This window comes from Sebastes fasciatus, chromosome 8 (assembly GCF_043250625.1).
Source record: "Sebastes fasciatus isolate fSebFas1 chromosome 8, fSebFas1.pri, whole genome shotgun sequence".
In the NCBI taxonomy this organism is placed as follows: domain Eukaryota; kingdom Metazoa; phylum Chordata; class Actinopteri; order Perciformes; family Sebastidae; genus Sebastes; species Sebastes fasciatus.
Genome location: NC_133802.1, coordinates 181722 through 204224, shown reverse-complemented (window position 1 = coordinate 204224; position 22503 = coordinate 181722). Strand labels below are relative to the sequence as shown.

Below are 22503 nucleotides of genomic sequence, written 5' to 3'. Positions count from 1 at the left end.
CTCTAGACCGAAAAAAAACCTATCTGTCACGTTGCCGTGTACTCCAAGTACAAAGCAGAATGGCAGCTCATGTCTTGCCTTACTGTACAGTGGCTATAAACAGCGTGAACATGAAGCAGTAAGCAATAGATTGAAGTGCTCCGTTGCAGAAATACGTAATAAGTAATATTTCACACCTATCTAGAGCATGTGCAATCCTTTAAATAGTGCTTATTGTTATACCTCGTCTTTTTAATGTAGGTAATTTGGTAATCGAGAAGATACCTCCACCTGCGCAACCGCCCGGTGTGATGGTAGGAGGACCACCGATTTCCCCAGGCCAAGGTCAGCACGGCAAACACCCAGGACAGATCAACCTGGCCCAGCTCCGGCTGCAGCACATGCAGCAGGCGGCCTACGCACAGCAGAAGCAGCAGCAGCAGCAGCATCAGCAACAACAGCAGCAGCAGCAGCACCAGCAGCAGATCCAGCAACAGATGCGCATCGCTTCCCAAATGTCCCAGCAGCACGCCAGACAGGCCGGTCCACCTATGGGTCAGCAGCAGGTATGGAAAACATTCACCAGTTAGGGTACCACTGTGGAATACAATGAAAATATATGCTCCAATCGACCCTAGTGATTCACCAACATATTTGGAGCTTACTTCAGTTTTGTTCTTGGTGCACCAGAGAATTATTTTCTTTATTTTATTTTGATTTGATCACAGTATTTTATCTCTCCAGACATCTGAGAGCTTTACCAGATAGAGGTCTATCTATACAAGATTAGGAATATTTATAATGGAGCAGCCTAAGAAGACCGCTACATCTTTCAGGTCATTAACTACGAATGACTTAGTTGTCAATTCTTTTCCAAAGCTTGCGGTTTCAGATTGAAAGTCAACTTGCAGAGAATTTGAACTGAATTGAGATAGACAGTAAACAGTTCATTAACTTTATTTTAATTTTATCGTACGTTGTGAGGTAATGCATTTGTGAGTAGGAACTGAAAATTCGTACCTGCGGTGTGTTAAAACGGACATCATGCAACTGCAAAAAACATTGCGTGCATGAGCTTTTTTGTCACAAAACACAACCAAGAAGAAAACAACTAAGCAGGCATGGAGGTTGTGAAAAAGGATAATTGGGACTTTAGTCTTTTGCTTGAACTTGTTGCTGTTTGGCAGCAGCCTTGAACCCTCCAACAGGGAGACAGTCCCTACTTGCCACGGCATCACCACACAACAGTTACTTAACTTAATCCTTTTGTTTTTATGAAGTGTTGCCTGTGATGGAGAACGTATCTCAAGCAAGGTACAGGTCTCTGGAAGTTGACTTTTATTCTGCACTGAAATGGATGAAAATGAATTACCTTTCTTTCCCTTCTTTTTTAATTAGTCTATTAATCATCATTTTAGTCAACAAAATTTTAAGAAAGGACAAAATGGCCGTCACAAGGGACAGGAACCCAAAGTGATCTAAGATCACTTAATTAATCACTTAAACCAGTCAAAAGCCTTAAAATATATGATTTAGTGTTGTTAAATAAGAAAAAGCAAGCAGTAACGGATGTATGAAGTGTTGAATTGATAATTCAAGTCTTCAGTTTCGATAAATCTACTCATGTCGGCATTAATTATATGTTTTGTTGCATGACCCTGAAAACCGCTCGCTGTTTGCATAAATTGCCGTGGTTGTGCTCATCCACTGATCTGGTTTTCACACAGTCAATGTATATGTATGACTTTCGACAGCCTCCGAGGCTCATCAGTATGCAGCAGCTACCGAGAGGGCCTGGGGGTATGAATGGTGGGCCAGGTCCCCCCATGTACCCCTCCTCCCACCATATGCGTATCGCGGGTCCACCGCAGGGCCGAATGCCCACGGCTCAGCCGAGACATAATGGACAGCAGTATCCCACCATGATGCAGCCTCAGCTCCAGAGACAGGTCAGTGCAAACACACTCAGGTTTCACTGTATGGAAATGGATAAACAGAGGTCATTTGGGTATATGTGATTTTGTTTTTTGTCTAACACATCTGTTGCTGTAAATGTTACAAACTGAAACTGCTGTACCGATGTGCAAATGTGTTAAAGATTGTTTAACCCGATATGTATGGATACAAAAGGTGAGGCCGGCCTGAGGCAGCCTAAGAAAGAAATATGCAGTATTTGCTGTATATTGTTTTGTGTGTCCTTTTCTAATACCAAAAATAATAATTTGTGAATACTAACAGACATTTAAATGAGGTTTCATATACAGTAGCTGTTTTGCACATAGTAGCAGCCTGGTTCCAAACAATTATATCTAGTTTTTCATGTTTGTGGGTATGATTGTGTTTTTTATTCTTTAGAATTAATTTAGAATAAGATAATTAGTGGTGAGGCCAGTACACAGTTTGTCCACCAGAGGTCTCTAACAGGTTTATTTTTCAACTGTAAAATGTCCCACACAATCCTTAAAAAATAATATTAATAATTTAAAGGATTCTTATAAAAATATTATTGTTTATGTTCTGTGTTTAATTGAAAAAAGTATTGGTCAGCCAATATTTGTTAGGCAGAGTCTGAAGTCAGGCTGATTTTAATGTCTGACTGTGAAATCTTTATGTACTGTATATGCTTAAAAAGAAGGCTGGTAGCACTGCTATCCATCTTTCTCCTTCTCAAGTATTGAGTTCAGAGCTGCTAGTGTTAAGATAGAATAATCTAATCAAAGTGAAAATTATAAATTATATCATACATTTAAATTGAAAAATCTAACTTCCATTTTCATGTTTGAAAATACATTTGACCAAAATAAATTGAAAACTCCATTGACAAATGACATGTTACTGCCAAGTATAACCCTATCGTGATATGTAATGGGGCTTTGCGATTTCATTTGCAGTAGCTTTATTCAGCCAGACACATACAAGCCCAAAGAAAGCATTGACAGGTAAAAAGAAAAACAAGCCCAACCTGCAACCAGACTAATATGCCGTTATTTATTTTAGCAGATATCTCAACCTTGGCCAGAAACCTAAGCAGGCTAATGCTGTCCTCTGATTCGCCACTCTCATAGCATCATTTTTACTTCAACAGGCAGCTGTTTTCAATGAAAAAGTTCTGGAAACTCACTGTATACTACCTGCTCAGCACCAAACAGCAGGCAGACACAGTTAGCGACTAGCTGGTGAACATAGTGGAGCATTTAGCAGCCAAAGTGCCAGATCTTTCCCTCTGGAGTGGGGCAGGTACAAGCTGGTTGGTGGCCCAAAACAGTGTTTGGCTGTGTGTTTTATCTCCATTTCTGTCAGATACCAGACATGCTGTTTGTTGTAGTTGCCCTTATTGTGATGTGATGACTTATGATAGACAGCACTGCTGGCCATCCCTCAAAGTACCTAGATCTTAGACTCGTCCCCAAAGCGGATTGATAACGGTGGAAACAAAACCGTAGCCCTTAAAAATGGCTACATGTTACATAATGTTTTGTGAAGTTCCTGTTTGGGACAATGACGCCTTTATTCAAATGAAATTGCAACACAATGTTTTCTCTGTGCTATTTTTTTTAACAGAATTCAGACAACAAATTAAAGCAAAAGTCCAGTTTGCATTTTCATTTTCAAGTTTATAAATGGACCTTTGGAGTTCTCTTCCAAACAAACAAAAGTTATGTTAACATTCAGTGTTACTCACCAAAACACATTGTGTGTATCCTTGAGGTCTAACAAACGCGTCAAGAGCATTTCCCTCCTCATAAAACATTTGCAAAAACAGATTTTTGAAAAATTAAATCCTAATGTCTTTTCCTAACCACTTTTCCTTGACCTCGATGGTAAACGTCGTGAGAGAGAGTTCATAAGGACTTAGGAAAAGACAACTGCAGCGCTCAGATCATCCGACTGCACTTACACAATAGGCTCCGTAATTATGATGCCATGGCGGCGGATGTTATTGATGCAGGTCTGCCGTGGTGAAACTCCGAAGATGGACTACAAAAGGCGCTGCTTCCCCCCATGCATTATTAAATGGTCGTGTCTAGAAGGGAGCCCGCAAATTGCAAAATCTGATCTGACAACTGCAAAAATTCTTGTGAGACTCACTGCCTGACTACCTATCCTAAGCAAGGTCAATGCCTAACCTTAACTATTCAAGGTCAGTGCCTAACCTTAACTATTCAAGGTCAGTGCCTAACCTTAACTATTCAAGGTCAATGCCTAACCTTAACTATTCAAGGTCAATGCCTAACCTTAACTATTCAAGTTCAATGCCTAACCTTAACTATTCAAGGTCAATGCCTAACCTTAACTATTCAAGGTCAGTGCCTAACATTAACTATTCAAGGTCAATGCCTAACCTAGTTAGCTCTTTCAGCGAAAGGCTCCTTCACCCGTGGTGTGTGAAACAGAGAAACTGTTACAGAGAAACTCTGTAACAGTTTACATCAACATATAATAAAGGATTCTCTTACATAACATGGACAACTGGTGAAAAATATGACTTCATTACCAAGGTTGGAATTGAAATAAAAAAAGGGAAAGAGTATAGGAAAGTTTAACAAAACAGGGACCCACTCATAGAAAAACAGCTCCATAGTGCTTCTAGAGGTCTAAAACTCCACAGCAGAAAAACAAAAAACAGTCCATTTCACATTCAAGTTAATATAATTATTGCAGGTTATACTTGGGAGTGCACTGAAAACTGTTTGTTTTGGCATAATTTTGGCAGTAATAGCACATTTTCAAACACGGAAATGAAAGGATTTGTTCAGGCAAATTAAATTTAAATTTGATCAAATTCTTTAATTGAAATACTGGCATACCTGAACATCCATATCCAAAATGCAGACGAACCAATTAAAACATTGTTATACATGTGTTTTCATCATTCAATACTCTTTTGCACTGCCTTCCCAATATATCTATACATATGAAGCTGATTATTTGCAGATAACAGTATGAAAGTGTACATTTACTGCCTGCATGTAAGCTTAGGTAAGAGACACCTCCACTATATCCAGCCCCTTTTTCTTTGTGTCCAGATGTCTATAGAATCTGAGATGAGCCAGCAAAGGTTTCGTTTCTTACTACAATCGGGGGTTTGGCACCTTTTTCCTACTTTGTCATTTGTGTCTTGTGGAGCATGTGTCACCCAAATGCATGATCATGCAACCATGTTGTTTTTCCTACAAAATGTTTTTTTGCTAAAACTCAGTGAATGACTTGCGTCATTGTTCCTGTCGTCCCTCCTTTCTCCCGGTCAGTGTATCTTTTGGTCATTCGATTTTCCTTTCACAAACGGATATTAAAAAACAAAAAATTAGTGTTTATTTGATTTTCATTTTAAAATACAAAAAATAAAATTGAAATACAAGGCGTTTTTCTTCATCAGGATCAAAAAGGGATGAACTTACCTTAAAAAAATGGGTTGATTTTCATTTTCTATTTCTAAAAACAAAAAATAAAATCACTAGAAGACAGACACAAAAAAACGCCTGTTTTTTCATATTCTGCGACCGGATGTTGCCATTTACAAAGTAAGAGTGCGTATGAGTATGTGCTGCGTGTGAGGACGGTGCTGTGTATGAGAGAGAAAACGGTACGGTGCTGCTGTGTAACTGAAGGTGATGGACATGGATCAGTATGTAGTTTTTTGAAACAATAAAAGAGTGTGTCTCAGGGAAGAAGACATGACTGCAGAGTAACTAACTAGTAAGGTAGACAACGAGCTACAGCCTAATTTTAATCAAAACTAGCCGTCCAAATATATGAAATATGCTTTTGCATAATTTTGTATTGGGAAAAATATTCAATAACTTCAGTATTATACAGTGTAGTACCATCAAAATTACTTCACACATCAATGGTCTCCTCATAGTTGTACTACAACACTTAGTTTGGACAAATATACTTTTGCATAATTTTGGTGAATTTTTAATAGAAAAAATATTCAATAACTTCACGGTTATAAAGTGTAGTGCCACCAAAATGTCTCCACATATCAATGGTCTGTTCATGGTTATGCTACAATACTAAAAAAGAATATTGTATCGTTGCCATGAAGACCATTGTAGCGGGCAAACTTCCGTATAAATTAAACCAATTGTAGTATAACCAGGAAGAGACTATTGATGTGTGAAGACAGTCTGTTATCTGTTTTCTCTCATACACAGCACCGTCCTCACACACAGCACCGTCCTCATACGAACTCTTACTTTGTAAATGGCAACTTCCGGTCGCAGAATATGAAAAAATTGGTGTTTTTTCATTTCTGTCTTCTGGTGATTTAATTTTTTGTTTTTAGAAATAGAAAATGAAAATCAACCTGTTTTTTAAGTTTAGTTCATCCCTTTTTGACCCTGATGAAGAAAAACGCCTTGCATTTAAATTTAATTTTTTCTATTTTAAAACAAAAATCAAGTAACCACTCATTTTTTTTTTTTTATATCCGTTTGTGAAAGGAAAATCAAATGACCAAAAGATACACTGACGTCTCCCCTTCCTTTTTCTTTCTTCCTTCCTTTCATTGTCCTTCCTTCCCTCCTTCCTATGGTCTTCTTTTCATCAATCCATCCCTCTCTCTTTTTCTGTGCAGCACTCCAACCCAGGGCATGCAGGCCCTTTCCCGGTGGCATCCCTCCATAATGCCAACCCCACAAGTCCCACTAGTGCCAGTATGGCAGGTGCCCACGCTCACCGCGGCCCTGCCAGCCCTATCATAGGTCCCATCGAGCTCATCCCCTCCGTCACCAATCCTGAGAACCTGCCCTGCCTACCTGAGATCCCGCCCATTCAGGTGCGCACATTCTAACCATGTATTTGTTGTTTTTGTAGGATTCATAACATTTCCTTTGTTATTTACTTTTAAAGGGACTGTTTGTAACTTTTTAAGCGTATAAATGTAGCGGGTCGCCACACATGCGCGCTCGCATATGCGCGTTCGCGTGTGGCCGCTGCCTCTCCTCTGCCTGCCTGCCTTCACTCAGACAGAGCGCGCGTTCTCAGCTCGCTTCACCTCTAGACGTGAACGCGCGCTCACTCCACACTTCAGAAGAGTTAGTTTAGCTCTGAGAATATCTAGTGAATGCACAGGGGACGTTTGTGCAGAAATAACTGCTGCAGCTCCTCCAGACCAACAGAGGTTTCCCGTGTCTTGTGAAGTGACGGAGCTCCTCAGCGAGTAACGTTACCGTCTCGTTACCGACCGGGTGCCGGTGTCTCTCTGCTCTCTCCGGCTGCGGGCGGAGAGAGCAGGGAGACACGCTGCAGAGCCCCGCTGCATCAGCCTGCGCTGATGCAGGAAAAGCCAACACTAGGATCAGATCTAAATCATGTTCATGGAGAGACCTTCGTCTGGTCAGCTAACATTACTGCCAAGCAGCTGAAATATAGAGTGATATTGTGGTTTTAGCTGACGTGTGTCGCCTCACTGTTTTGAGCGATGCTCGTTCAGGTATATTTAGAGCGACCAAGCGCGAACCCGACGCTGACTTTCGTTGATTTCACGGCCACAGGTGTCACTGTTAACAAGCATTTCTGAAAGTTACAAATAGTCCCTTTTAAATTTTTGTGAGATAAATTCATTTTCTAATTGAAATGAAAAACATATCGAATGTATCTATTGAAAGTATTGCATAATTAACATTATGATAAACAGTTGAACATTTTGAGACCAAGAAGAAGGAGTACAAATTTGTAAGCTGCGAGTAGCGATGAACGGGCCCTCGCACCTCCACGTGCATCGGGGGTACTGGCAGGACGACGATCGACGCGGCCAGGCACAATGAAACCAGAACTCTGATGAGTGCAATGATGCCTGCCACAAGACTCTACGACAAACGGTTCATGAGTTATGAAAGGGGGCGTGGCTAATGTTTTGGGGCGGGGCTGTGAGTGTCTTTTTGCAAGTAAATGTCCTCAGGACTGGACTCTTATCATGCCTGAGAAATTTGGGGCAGATCAGACTTTGTACAGTGGAGTTAACTCCGTTAACTTATCTTACCATTTTTGTTACCAAATTGGAGGTGAATCTGGTTAACCTGCTAAGAGAAGTATGCCAAGATATAGCGACTGTAACTTCCTGTTGCCACTAGTTGGCGTTATGAGTATGAGTCAAAATTTTACTGTAGATGTCTTCATGCCAGGACGCTCATCAAACGTCTTTAATTTGGAAAAGAACTGACCATCTGGAGTCGAGTTACAGCGGTTTGTTTGTTCATGGCGACTAATCAAAATTCACCATGCCGCCACGGCGCCACCGTTCAATAAAAATTCTCAATTTTCAAAAGGAAGCATCATCAAGTTCTTCAGGCTTTTCTGACCCAATTTGAGGTGGATGTGATTAATTTGTGAGGCAGAGTACATCAACATGTAAAACATTACATTTCCTGTTACCACTAAGTGGCGCTCTGACTGCGAGCCAAAATTTGCATGTGGATGTCGTTAGACAGGGACTTTTATTAGCCGAAGTCACAACAACTTCCTGTTTTTTGGCGAAAGGAGCCTTTTCGCCGCCATGCCACGGTAACATAGTTCGATAACTTTTTGATCTTTGGATAACTTTTCATCACAAAGGTCTTAAGATACTAATGACCAATTTTGAAGTTGATCAGGTTAAATCTCTAGGAGGAGTTTGTTAAAGTACAGCGCCTGGAAATGGTAAAAAGACAACCTAACATTCAAGATGGCCGACTTCCTGTTGGGTTTACGATATACCTCCAAATGACTTTTTTTTACGTCTCAACATGGTTCATATAACTACCAAATTTCCTACATCTAGGTAAAACATGTCGTCAAGGCTACTCAATACGGGGCACTAGTGAGCCAATTTGTCACACCCGAGCATGAAACCCATATCAAAGATATATTTCACGCACTTCTGATGTGTGTGCAAAATTTCAAGCGTTTGTTAGTAGCCCAAGCACCTAATTTTTCCGCCCAAAGACACACAATAAAAATAATAATCATTAGAAGAACAATAGGTCCTCGTACCCGACGTTGTCGGTGCTCGGGCCCTAATCAGAAGAACAATAGGTCCTCGGATCCGACGTTGTCGGTGCTCGGGCCCTAATTAAAGCTGCAAGCAGCGTTGAGCGGGCCCTCGCCCCCTAGCGCACGTCGGGGAACACGCTGTCGTGCATTCCCATGAAAGTCGGACACTGCACGCCTCATGTGGCCAAAATGACCGTTTGTGAGAATAACAGTCTGAACTAATTTAAACACTATATTATTGCCTAGCAAAGTGAAATCTTATACTTTCACTTAAATTGAAGCATTCTTGACGTTACAGAGCTGTGCATCAATGTCTGTTATGAACATTGTCGTCATTCCTCATTTGCATTGTGGGATATTTATGCCGCTGTAGTGTCCAGCGTTTGCATACTGTAATATTTCACCAGGAATAGTATGCAATTTGCGTACTTTTGGTTTTCATACTAAAGATTCAGACATACTAAAAAAATCTCACATACTGTTTTAGCGTACTAAATAGCATGTTAGTCTGGAATTTCAGATGCAACTTATGTCTATTGACTGGTGTTCTTTCCTGTGGTTGAGAGTCAAGTTTCTATTAAATATATTCCTTTACAAAAATCCATTGACCTCTTGAGTAGCTTGATTCTCTCTTGATATTTTCCCTACCACTGTGCTTTTCTAGCTGGAGGATGCAGGTTCCAGCAACCTTGGACACCTCCTGTCTCGCTACATCACAGCCAGCACGCAGCAGCACCTTGGCTCGTTGGACATGAACCCCTCACCTGGACTGTCCACACATTCTCCTGGATCTTCAGGTACCCACACATTCAGGGAGATGGACTCCCATTCACATCGCACAGAGCTTCCTGTTTAATGTTTTTTGCTTCATTTCCTTCTTTGTTCTAATCACATTCATAATGGCCTGCCATTGGCTCTAACTGTAAAACACTGCCAAATGTTCAGATGTGACTTTTTACACACAGATAATTCACTGGATTGACAAAAGCAACAACATTATTTAATGTATAAGCCATTTAAATTCAGTTTCCAGAAAATGATCATGATATACCATTACCATGTTATAGAAGTATATAGTGTAAAATATTGGCAATGTTGCCCACCCTTCATCATATCCTGTATCTCCTTCCTAGATACTGTGTATATCTTATGTCCCTAGAGAAATTAAACTTTCATGTACTTGTACAATAAGAAATGATCACTGCTGCTTCGTCGTCACCTGTTTCCTCTTTCCTTTCTGTCTTCAGGTCTATCGAATGCCCACACACCAGCACGACCTTCAAGCACGTCCAGCACAGGCAGCAGGGGCAGGTAAGAAGATATGAAGTATTTTAGTAGCAAAACACATTTCTAGAAAATATTAAGACGCCAGAGTCCAAATTAACTGGATCAATAAATTAACCAAAGACTTAACCAAACTTTTAATTCTAGCAGTGAGTCACGCTGCTAAAAATGAAGTGGTCAGAGTGACACGATCGAAGTAAGCAACAATCGATACAGACGAGACTTGGTCAAGCTGCATATGCTCAGCAACAGCAGGAGCCAACGTTCTAAGAGCATGACCCCGTCTGTGTTGCAGCTTAAACCAGACGCTTGAAAACCTGTGGCTGGGTTAATGACAGAAGGTGGATGTGAAAGTGTGACACCCCTTGTCTCGTACAAGCATTTTATTAGTTAACAATGACTCTAATCTTTACCTAACCTTAATAAAGAAGTTTTAGTTGCCTAACTTTAAACAGTAACACCAATACTCTTCTTTGTCACACAAGAAATCACCAAACCCCCTTAAAGAATGTGTCGGTCTAGGTCTTGCTTTATTAAAGCTGAAGTAGGCGAGATTAGAGCAAATATGATTCAAATATTTTTTTTATATAGAAAACGGTCGCTATATTGTGACAGTAGTACATGAAACGGGTAACCTGAAAAAATCATGTTCCTCTGGTGTCCTCCGGTGCTCCTAACGGCATCTACAAGATTTTACAGACCGGAGGAAAACAAGCAGTCAGAGCTGATCTGAGGTCTGCTGTCCTGTCTATGAGAGCCGGCTGTCAATCACTCGCAAACTCCAACCAAACGGTCAAACTAGTCAGCGCTGATCAAATATGAATCAATATTCTGTAACTGTAATGTCTATTTCTCTCTTCAGATGTTCTCAGAATCATCTTGTAGTGTACGGTTTAGCTGTAAAATGAGAAAGTTTGTGACCCTGCCGCCATTGTGAAATCTGGTGAAGGATCGCCAAGATCTGGTCACATGACTGGAGCACAGCCAATAGAAACGCTCTCTCAATGAAATGACCTGTGATTGGTCAAAGTCTCCCGTCACAGGCTAGATGTTCTAAAGCCTGAAAACAGAGCCATGAGGAGGAGCAGAAGTCTAGTTTTCTCTCAGAACACTTGAATTATAATATGCTGAAAGGTTATTATGGAATTTTTGCCCAATGATGCCAAAAATATACTGACTACTGAAGCTTTAACACTAACGGGCCAAATGAAACAAGCACAGTGTTTGTTTGTCCTGTGTTCAACGTACTGTATGGACTGAAGTCACTACAGTTATTAGACTTGCAGTCTCAGTGAACTTAACAAGTGGAGTCATAATTAATAGTAAACTGGTTTGTAGTTGTTAATGAGTTAAAACAATTACGTTAATCATTTCTGCGTGGTTAATTTTTGTGTGTGTTTAAGCTGTAGCTCTGCGGGGAGGGCGGGGCCAGGAGGTGGAGCTGCGGGGGAGCAGGTGAGGGTGAAGCAGGAGCCTGGTACAGACGACGGCTACAGTTGTCCAGCTTCTTCTCTGAAGACCGAGCGGGGCAAAGATGCTGGAAGGAGTGCCTGCATGGTATGAATACTGTTCTTCATCTATTAGCTTTAAAATGTGTGATAAAAGTACTTCAACAAGTATAAATTCATCCATATACAATTACATTTGTCGAAAAAATTGTTCAGTTATTTATGATCTTACCCAAGACAGACAAATGTCCATTGTAAAGTATGCTAAAAATAGATATGCCTGATAACTGGATGAATTCTGACAGAATCCATCAAACTTTGCCTTGGACATACTCAGATATGAGCTTCTTATTATTAAAGAAAATTGGGAAGATCACAAGGAAGATGGAAAATGGGACTGCAGTATGGAAGAAAATGGGAAATAGATACAAGATTATACATGTGCTAGGACTGATGAAATAAGAAAAGTCAGGAAATAAACTTTGCTCCATGTCACATATTCTTTGACATTGCTTCTGGGGCTCCATACTTACAGACCGTATTCGTACGTATACGTTAAAATAAAACAATTGTTCAGAAGATTATCATACTGTTTAAACCATCTAATGTATTGGTCTGTGTTTAACCGCCAGATGAGCAGTCCAGAGAACAGCCCCCATCCTGTATTGGGAGTCGTATCTGCCGGCCAAGATGCTCTGAAGGCTTTAGGGGAGCGCATCAAAACAGAACCCCAATCTGAGACATCTTGTTCTGGACTAAATGGCTCCAGTGCCTCTTCTTCCACTTCCACTATGACCTCCACTACCTCATTATCCTCCGAGAACAGCAGCAACACAGCAGGCGCTCCGCTCACCAAAGGGGGAGGGGCGTCGGCTGGAACAGGCAATTCTGGTGGGAAAGAGGACGACCCCAATGAAGACTGGTGTGCTGTTTGTATCAACGGTGGTGACCTGCTGTGCTGTGACCGCTGCCCCAAAGTGTTCCACATGAAATGCCATGTACCCACCATAAAAATCTTTCCAACGTAAGTGATCAGTATAGGTGGTTTTGTTTTTGGGTGGTGTATTTTTATAACAACAGTTTAGTTGCTGTTGCACACTGCCACGGCACTCATACTGAAACACGCAAATGCACACAAGAAGAACTGCAAAGTTAAAAAAGAGAGCAGAAAAAAGCCAAAATAGAATGGATGAGATGCTACATTAAAGCCAGAACATGTTTTAGGGGCTGTACATATGCTGCTTCTAAGAACGCGTAGAAAACGCCAGCCGTGCCACTTTTATCCAAGGTGATTTGGAGGTTGCGTTCCTGTCACACCTGTCGTTACCAAGCAACCAAAACCTGCGCGCTGCAATGACGATAATGAATTGCAGTAATTTAGCAGTAAAAGCCTCACTGACTAAACTAAACAAAGTCAAAACAAAGATAACTGGATTTCAACCACCGATTTGAGGGCGCAAAAAATGCGGCATGTGTACGGCCCCTTAGACATTGACTAAATTGATATCCGGTTTGTAGTAACAGGCTCATACTAGCAGCGAGATACCTCTGTCTAAATATAATGTCTAAGCACATCACGCATTACCACAACATTTGGCTTTGGCTGCAATTCATTGAGCACGCAGATGAAAGGTCATGTTAACATACTGTCCTCTGTGTGATTTCTGTGTCTTAGGGGTGACTTTCTCTGCACATTTTGCCGGAGTCTAACAACCCCTGAGATAGAATACTGTGATGACAGCAAGAAATTCAAAGGAGAGCAGAGCCTGAGTCCTGAGGATCAGCGGGTCAGTACAGCCAAGACACTCTCAAAGTCCTCTTCATGTTTAGTACAAGGCAGCTAATACTCTCTCTGCATCTCTCTGTAGAAATGTGAACGTCTCCTGCTGCACATCTTCTGTCATGAGCTCAGCGTGGGCTTCAGGGAACCTGTTCCTAGCTCTGTAAGTAGCCACGCACGCACACACGCACACACACACACACACACACACACACACACACACACACACACACACACACACACACACACACACACACACACACACACACAGTTCAGCCAGTTCCACTACCTGACGGCCCAGGTCCTGTATCTTTTGTCTTATTCCCTTCCTTCCTAAAGGTTTATTTTTACTCCTTTGTTTTTATTAGTCCACGTACGTACGTGGACTAATAAAAACAAAGGAGTAAAGTGTTGTTGTTCTGCCCCAAACAGATTGCACGCAGATTGTCACAGTGGTGTTTTACATAGACATGGTTGCCACTTGGAATAACAAAGAAAAAAATATTGTGGAAAAGTTATGAAACCAACTGTACTTTTGGTTAAAATTCCAAGATAGTTTTACCTCTTTTGCAAACCAGGACAGTTTTGAAATGCATTGACTGAAAACAACTGGCACGCCTTTTTGTTTCCTGTGTGCTGTTATTTGTTTCTTGTTTTATTTTATTGCATACTTTATTCTATCTTTTATGCTTTGTGGTTAATAATTCATTGGTTAGCTCTTGGTAGGCTAATTATTTTATGAACTCATAAAATGCTTTGAGACATGCTTGTGTTGAAGAGCTGTACAAATGAACCTAATTTCATATAGCCCTCACGTTGGTAAATCAGAATCAGAATCAAGTCTGATTTGAGTTTTCAATAGTTAAAAGAAGAGACTATTTTATGGTTATTTATATTTGCAGTATTCTCCACGTGCTGGGGGCAAATGGAAAATGTTGTAGTCGTTGAACTTTATGAAGCTTTTTTTGTTTTTCACAAATATCTCCTTTTTTTTTGACCCATTTGGTTTTGCCGTGCTCCCTTACCTTTAGTGCAACATTGACAAGACATTCTTATTTTTGATTACTGTTTAGGAGGGTGTCCCTGTGGCCTGGTGGTCAGGGGCACACGCCATGTGGCCTCGTCATCCCTGGTTCGGTTACGGCCTGAGGCCTTTCTTGCATGTTTTACCCCGTACTCTCACTCCACATTTCCTGTCTGTCTCTTCTGTCAAGCTATCAAATAAAGACACAAAAAAACATCTTAGAAATAAATAGGGGGGTCACCTAGCAGCACTATAGGTGCAAAGAACCTTCTTGGAATTGCTCAGGTTATCCCTCCTCTTGTTCATTCTTGTTTACTGCCCTAAAAGTATCTGGTCCCACAAAAGTCTCAGCTTTACAATCACACCCAAGTTATGTAATTCTAAGACTGTTTAGGGACCCCAGTATACAGAAATATTAAAATACAGCTTTTTAGAATAGGAGAAAATAACACATTTGTACTGCATGCAAAAAACTACTTGGTTTTTGCCCAAAACGGCATGTGATTATTATAAAGTGGGCATGTCTGTAAAGTGGAGACTCGTGGGTACCCATAGAACCCATTTACATTCACTGATCTGGAGGTCAGAGGTCAAGGGACTCTTTTGAAAATGGACATGTCAGTTTGTCCTCACCAAAATTCAGTGTGTCTTAGGAGCGTTATTTAGCTTCCTTCTTGACAAGCTAGTATGACATGATTGGTACCGATAGGATTCCTTAGGTTCTTTAGTTTCATATGATGACATTTCTTTGATTTGTAGCTTTAAAACTGAGCTATAACCTTCAAAAGACAGAATAGCGGTCCGCCTCAGCGTTTTGGAGAATCAATACAGTATCTCAAAACATAATATCGTGATACTCATGTGTATCAATATTTTCTTACACCCCTACACAAAAGCATCAAAAAGGTTTACTATTTCCCCAAACCTAAACCTCAATTCCAGTGCCTTTGGGAGTTGATGTCTGATTTCTGAGTTTCTGTTTCTGCCAAACCGAAAGCCTCATTGTCCTCTGCCTCTCATGTTGAAGGCAAATAGAAACTTTTCAACATCCTCTGAAATAGTTAGACGTTGTCTGAACCAGTTTTGTTCAACCAGGTGCCGAACTACTACAAGATTATCAAGCAACCCATGGATCTGAAGAAGGTGAAGAGGAGGCTGCAGTTACGGAGCTCCCAGTACTACCAGTCCGTCCAGGAGTTTGTGTCCGATATGCGCCTGGTCTTCACCAACTGTGCAAATTACAATGAGGTGAGCAGCATGAGTATTGAGCCTGCTTTGGGAAATGGCTTGTGTGTGTGCATGCAGACGAGGGTTAGACTGGTTAGAGTTGAAGTTTGAATTGCCACAAGCTAATGACCATTTTCCTGCCCCAAAAATACCAGGTATTAGGTATTGATTATCACCTCAATGTAGTAGTCTAACCTGTGAAAACACAGCCTGACATTGGTAAGGGGTTACTACTAACACTGACTGTTGGAGGGTGGAGTATAGAGGCTTCACTGTGCTCTCTTCACACTGTCTGAACCCTGTTAACACTGTCTGCATCACAATGATAATAACAAGTTTGGTTTTTAATGGGTCACTGTGGTCACTTGATTATTTCATATTTGTATATGGGGAAATAATTTCTTTGAATGTATATTTTGGATGTATTTATTTAGTTTGATTCTTTGTTGTGGGTATCCGTTTAACTGCCTCTGATCTGGTGAACCCTCTCTGTCTGGTAAAGACACAGTCTTGCTTGATATGTCACTGAGAAGGATCCTTTATAAGCATACTGTATATGATCATGTACTACACTTTCCAACCACATGAGGGAGCTTCTGTTTTATCAAGTGAACAAAGTCTGGAATGACAACCCAGACTTCCCTGAGCCATCACTTAATTTGTTGATGTTAAAGGGTCTGAGCTGCAGGACAACCTCAACATATATACCATACCATATTATTATGGAAACAAAATGAACAGCAAGCAGGGTTCTCACCTGAGAAGGATGTTGGTAATGCTCCATACATCTGGTGTCATGTTAGTTTGCATAACTTATTGATATTGAGCAAGACATCACAGTAATGTAATTTGATTACTCAATTCTTTAAGTAATTAGTAAGTTATTATTTAGTGTGCAATTACTCATGTAATTATTCAGGTGATATAGGGCATCACCCATGGCAACACATATATAAAGGTCTAGGTTTTCAAGATAGATCGAAGCTCAATTCTCAATAAGAATTGTTTGAGCCTCCAGCTCTTGAAAATGTAACAATAGTTAAATCTTCGAGAGCTGGAGGCTCAAACAATTCTTATTACAACCATTTGAATTTGTATAATTAAAGAACCAGTTTCTCTTTAATAACAGAAAGTGCCTTCAGGTACTTCTTCAGACATTTAGAACAGTTATTTCATGAGAACCTGTGTCCACCTAGCATATACACAACAGAAATGTAATATTTCTTGGTATGAGTATTAGAAAATGTTGAACTGATGAACTAGTACCAACAAAATGTGAATTTCAACTAAGAAATGCTGTCTCTCTCCAGAAAAATCTGCCTATAAATCTATTTATCGACTTAAAAAAACAAAACAAAAACACATAATGGAAATTCTATTTCTCAAAGGCAATCAGAGGTTTTTCTGGAGAGCTTTGGAGAGCAGCAGTACTTAAAGGGGCAGTTAATTGAAGTCTTTGATGACGTTGATAGCATTCCCGGAAAATACTTTCTTCAAGAATAAACTATTTTCAGTCGGCTACATTTACATAATCTATGATTGATTCTTTTCTGTGCTTATATCAGTTGTAAAGGCAACTTTCTTGACACATACTATCAACATATAGAACCTTAAATAATGCATTTGTTTACACATAAGTGGTGAAGAAAAATCAAAGACAGAACTGACATTTGGTAAAACAGGAAATCTGTCTGTAAAAAAAAAATATATATATATATATATATATATATATATTTATTTATATATTTATTTATATATATATGTATATATATATAAATATATGTATATATATATATATATATATACATATATATATAAATAAATAAACTGGGGGGGAAAAAAGTTCGGAAACTTGTGTTTGTTTGTTTATTTCTCTGTTGTTACAATGCTAATGGTCATTGTATTTTACATCGTTGGAAAGCCTGTTTATTTACCTTCACAATGATGTCCAACTTGTAAGGATCATGCATTTGTGGGATGAGCAGCACAGCTGATTATGTGATTAGTGCCCAAGAAAAAATGTTCCAAAATGCTCTGCCAATGGTAAACAGTGTATTCTCATAAGGCTACCAGAAAGCCTGCAATGACTGCCCTTCACCGTCAGGCCCATTTGCGCTGGTGTCGACAACACAGACAATGGAACCTGAACATGTGGGGTGGGGTGGGGTGGGGGGGCGGGGGGCGGGGGCGGGGCATCTCCCTCACTGGCAAAACAAGGCTTGTCATCATTGAAGGCCATCTCAATGCAGTGAGATATCGGGATGAGATTCTGCAGCCAGTGGCGATCCCATATCTCCACAATCTGGGACCTAACTTCATCCGCCAAGAAACAACGCTCGCCCCCACAGAGCCAGGGTTATCACAGACTACCTCCACAATGTGGGAGTAGATAGAATGGAACGGCCTGCCAAGAGTCCACACCTCAACCCAATTCAACACTTGTGGGATCAGCTTGGGCGTGCTGTACGTGTCAGAGTGACCAACACAACCACGCTGGCTGACCTGCAACGAATCCTGGTTGAGGAATGGAACGCCATCCCACAGCAACGTGTGACCAGGTTGGTGACCAGTATGAGGAGGAGGTGCCAGGCTGTTGTGGCTGTGTATGGATCTTCCACCGCTACTGAGGCTCCTGACGGTGGATTAAATGAATAAAGTGTAAAATAGCCAATATGTCTTGTTTGTTCCTTGTTACTGATAGAGAGTTCAATCATCCAATCCACCAAACAACTCAAAACAAGAGTCAACACCAACAAGAGAATACACTGTTTACCATTGACGGAGCATTTTGGAACATTTTTCTTGGGCACTACCCACATAATCAGCTGTGCTGCTTACAAGTTGGACATCATTATGAAGGTAAATAAACAGGCTTTCCAACCATGTAAAATACAATGACCATTAGCATTGGAACAACAGAGAAATAATCCACCAAACACAAGTTTCTGAACTTTTTTTCCCCAGTTAATAAGCATAGATTATAAACTAGAGATGAACTAAAAGTATCATGTTCCCTGTAGTTTCCTGTAGCCTTTGTGACTAAGTAGACTTAAAAAGAACAACAGACAGAGTGCAGACTTTACTTGCTGTTCATTTCTGCAGTAACAGTTTAGGCTTCTGCTTGAGCACAGTAGACTGTAAACAGATTTCTGATCTGTTATTATTTAACCTGCCTGTGCTGTGAAATATTTTCTTCCCCCCTGCTGCTTCACTGTGTTTGTTGTAATGTTATTGCCCCTTTTTAGATGTCTCGAATAATCCAGGTTTATGATGAGGAGAAACAGATTAATACGCAGGTAAGCCGTTTCTAATGGAGAACAGATGTCCTGTCTCCTCCCACTGAGGCTCCAATGAATGTTTTTGCCCTTCATCTTAGCATCAAGAATTCGTGAACATCAGACTTGGGGCAGTCATATAGTTTCCAACTATAGAAATGATGCATAAAAAGGCTGAAAATGGATTCCATTTCTTTCCATTTAGTCTTAAAGCGAGGTGGTAAGAATGGTATGATAGGTTACAGGGTCTGGAGGTGTTGAAAAAGTCTTGATATTTGGTTATATTTACTTCAGAGATCTTGAAAGCAGTCAATTTAAGGGACAGGTATACTCCATCAGCACTTCTTGTTGGATAGCTTTGAATATATCTCCTCCCTCCACACCTTTCTGCCATTGGATCTGGAGGGTCTGTGCCTGCCCATTTCTGTAACTTTCAGAAAACAGACGAAGCAACTTTCGGATCCACTTAACGTCGTGTTTGGCCAGCTGTGCGTGGTCGGACAAAACGCTATACGAACCACAAACTCATGGGTGGGTCGGGATGGAGGAGAGGGGATATCAGTGGTAACCGCTGTATGAGCATAGTGCAGTGCAGAACCAATGGACATAGGGCACAACAGAAAGACTCACAATGCACTAACATGCATTAAAATGCATGCGCAGCTGGCCCGGCTACGTAAACAAAGCACAGAGAAGCTCGGATTACAACACACACAGAGGGAGAGCAACTTCATTCTCTGCTCAGGTAGACATTACGCCTCTATATCTTTACATAGCAAACGGTCGTTTGCTGCTAATTAATGCTCTGGAACCCTGTATATAGAACCCTTTAATATAAAGAATCAATTTATGTAAGATGAGAATGAACGGTTATGTGAGAGTATAATGCTATGTGTATATACAGTATACATATATTTCTACACAATACATTGGAGTGACTTAACACCAGGCTGAAAAGCAGTGTTTTGCTGCCCTCTAGTTGGAGACTGTTTCACCTCTGACCACACCCAGCATCACTGATGGGTATGGTTGGCTGTGCTCACATGTGTACTCTGTTCAACCTGTAACCACTTATACTTTTACTGCAGCAAAGTGAAAAGTTAAACCACTGGAGGTCAGCAAATACGAGATTTTCAGGGGGTGTTGAGTTCCTCTTTAATGTGAAAGCAAAGTATACAGATATGTAGAAGTGAAGATGTTTAGAGTTGTTCCGATACCAGTATCGGAAATGCTGATACAGCCCAAAATTCGGGATCAGGTATCGGCGAGTATGTCAGTCTATGCACCGATCCAATACCATCATTTATTAACCCAGAAGAAAAATGAACTTGTTTAACCAGAATTCTGTTCTTAGCTGCTCCAAAACAGCAGCCTTCACTGTGCTGTCGCCCTGGATGGATCATGGCTGCCACTGGCTGCTACTGTTTTAGAGCAGCGAGGAAGAGCTAGTTTGTCAGGTGATGATAGCAAACAACAACAGTGTAGAGGGTAACGGTAGTCAGAGCGAGGAAAATGTCAGCCATTTGGCAATATTTAAAAGTGGAAAATCCAATAAGTAAAACTGTATGCATTTGTTCATGTTTTAAGGGTTCAACCTGAGCCAGGTCATACAGCAAAGATAGTAATCATATCACATCCATACATAGTCAGTAGTAAACAGTTGTTAAATAATAATAATGATAACTATATATATATTTTTTTCTTATCACGCTGGTATCGGATCGGTAGTCAGTATGGGCCGATACCGCAAGTTCAGGTATTGGAATCGGCATCTGTAAGGAAAAAATGGTATCGGAACATCTCTAAAAATGTATAGTTATGCGAGTGAAAATGTGTTTTGAAAGTTAAGTGTAAATTAATGTTAAAAGTATTTGCAGGTGAGAGGCCCCAAAATGATTTATGGCTTGCATGGCCCCTAACAGTTTTGGTTCATGATGTTTTTAAGCAAATCGCTGCACATGAGCAACAGTCCAGACTTCATTTTGAGTGGCTGTGGTGTCATTTATTGCCAGTAGAGTTAAGATAGCTGACCAAACACACAGAATCGGGGGTCTCAAATTGATTTACTTGGGGGCCACAGGTCGTTCTCTCATAGCGAGGCTGGTTGTAGTTTGAGACCCCTGAACTATAAACGTAGGTAATCTGAAAAGCTCCAAACAGTCGTGGTGGGAACACTTTGTTAAATGAATATTTATTTATTGTATGTTTTTAGTTTGTTGGTGTGTTGTCTGTTGAGAAAGCAGGGACGTCAGTGGATGTTGGAAAGGCATTAAGGCTTTTCTTTTCATGTGACATCTACAGAATTTCTTTTATTTTTTTTATGTATAAGTGGTATTAAAAGTATTTTAAATGTTCATGTTGTTCTAACTGGTATTGAACAACCAGTTTTCAACAACCTTTTAAAACTGCAGGTGCTTTAATTTTGCCCTAATGGTTGATTCATGACTCTTAAACCATATGGAAGTATTTGAAAGCAGCCTTATTGAAATGTGGAAATGTGTCATGGAGCCACAGTGGGACAGGGCGGCAGGATATCTCTGCTCTGTACAGCAAAGTTGAGCCGGGGCCAGCCTACCACCAGGGGTCTTAACCACATCTAATTTGTCTCCTCATTCTCCTCTTCCTCCTCCCTGCTTCAACCCATTCATTTCTCCTGCTTAATGGTACTCTCACCACTTACTGCCTCCATATCACTCTTCACCCTCTTCTTCTCCCACCCTCTCCTCCTCCTTCGGCAGGTGGGATCAGAGATGGCGATATCTGGCAAGGCAGTAAGCCTGTACTTTGAGGAGAAGTTGCTGGAGATGTTCCCAGGCGAGAGCTTCCCCGAAACCCCTGAAACACCTGAAACCGAGTGCCCGGACACAAAGGAAAAGGAGGAGGACTCGGACGACTCTGAGGACGACTTCTTACAGCCCAGACGCAAGCGGTTAAAAATTGATGAGAAATTGGTCCACATCAAGTGAGAAGCAACCACAAAAGAAACAAGAGAAGTGAAAAACTGTCTTCCTCACGTCAAACACTTCTCCTTTGTTTGAGGCAGCAGACAAAAAGGACGAGAGCCGCTGTACAAACCGCTTGGTTTATCTCATCCTTGCCTTTTCAAAGAATTACTGTCAACTACATTAGACATCTGCCTTTATCAGAACTCTGGAGGACAGAAACATAGAAAAGCTGCATTCCCTCCTTATTTCATGGACACTCGAGCTCGCTTGTACAGATTTTGAAGTAGGACTTGTTTTGCAGTAGTTAAGTTAATGATTGCTCCCTTTCTTTTCTATCCATTTTCATTTGTAGATTTGTTGTGACAGTTGCTTTATAAGACATTTGAATCCCCTGTGCCCAGTTCTTAATGTATTATATCTATACTTTGACATGAAACCAAGTATTTGTATGACTTTGTGGAAACGTTATGTAAATAAGAGAATCTAGCCCACTGAAGGTATTCCTACAGTATAGATGTTTGGGTGCGTCATCAATAAAACCTGTTCTTGAAATATATCAAAGAAA

General features: G+C 40.6%; 1 protein-coding gene and 1 long non-coding RNA gene across 5 annotated transcripts in view; both read left to right on the top strand.

Moving 5' to 3' along the window:
- Nucleotides 1–22503, top strand: part of trim33 (tripartite motif containing 33) — a 41239-nt gene extending 18736 nt beyond the window's left edge. Inside the window, exons 9-21 of one of the 4 annotated variants that reach the window (XM_074642765.1) lie at nucleotides 241–545; nucleotides 1734–1928; nucleotides 5007–5063; nucleotides 6560–6760; nucleotides 9620–9752; nucleotides 10203–10266; nucleotides 11643–11796; nucleotides 12320–12711; nucleotides 13363–13474; nucleotides 13556–13630; nucleotides 15587–15739; nucleotides 18964–19014; nucleotides 21732–22503. In XM_074642765.1, the coding sequence (XP_074498866.1) occupies nucleotides 241–545; nucleotides 1734–1928; nucleotides 5007–5063; nucleotides 6560–6760; nucleotides 9620–9752; nucleotides 10203–10266; nucleotides 11643–11796; nucleotides 12320–12711; nucleotides 13363–13474; nucleotides 13556–13630; nucleotides 15587–15739; nucleotides 18964–19014; nucleotides 21732–21959 (2120 nt within the window). In that variant the 3' untranslated portion in view covers nucleotides 21960–22503. The remainder of the gene's footprint in view (nucleotides 1–240; nucleotides 546–1733; nucleotides 1929–5006; nucleotides 5064–6559; nucleotides 6761–9619; nucleotides 9753–10202; nucleotides 10267–11642; nucleotides 11797–12319; nucleotides 12712–13362; nucleotides 13475–13555; nucleotides 13631–15586; nucleotides 15740–18963; nucleotides 19015–21731) is intronic. The other 3 variants (XM_074642766.1, XM_074642767.1, XM_074642768.1) reach the window with 3 other exon arrangements.
- On the top strand, nucleotides 15746–17078 carry LOC141772110 (uncharacterized). The gene is made up of 2 exons (XR_012594852.1): nucleotides 15746–16701; nucleotides 16779–17078. It is a non-coding gene; the product is annotated as an uncharacterized LOC141772110 (long non-coding RNA).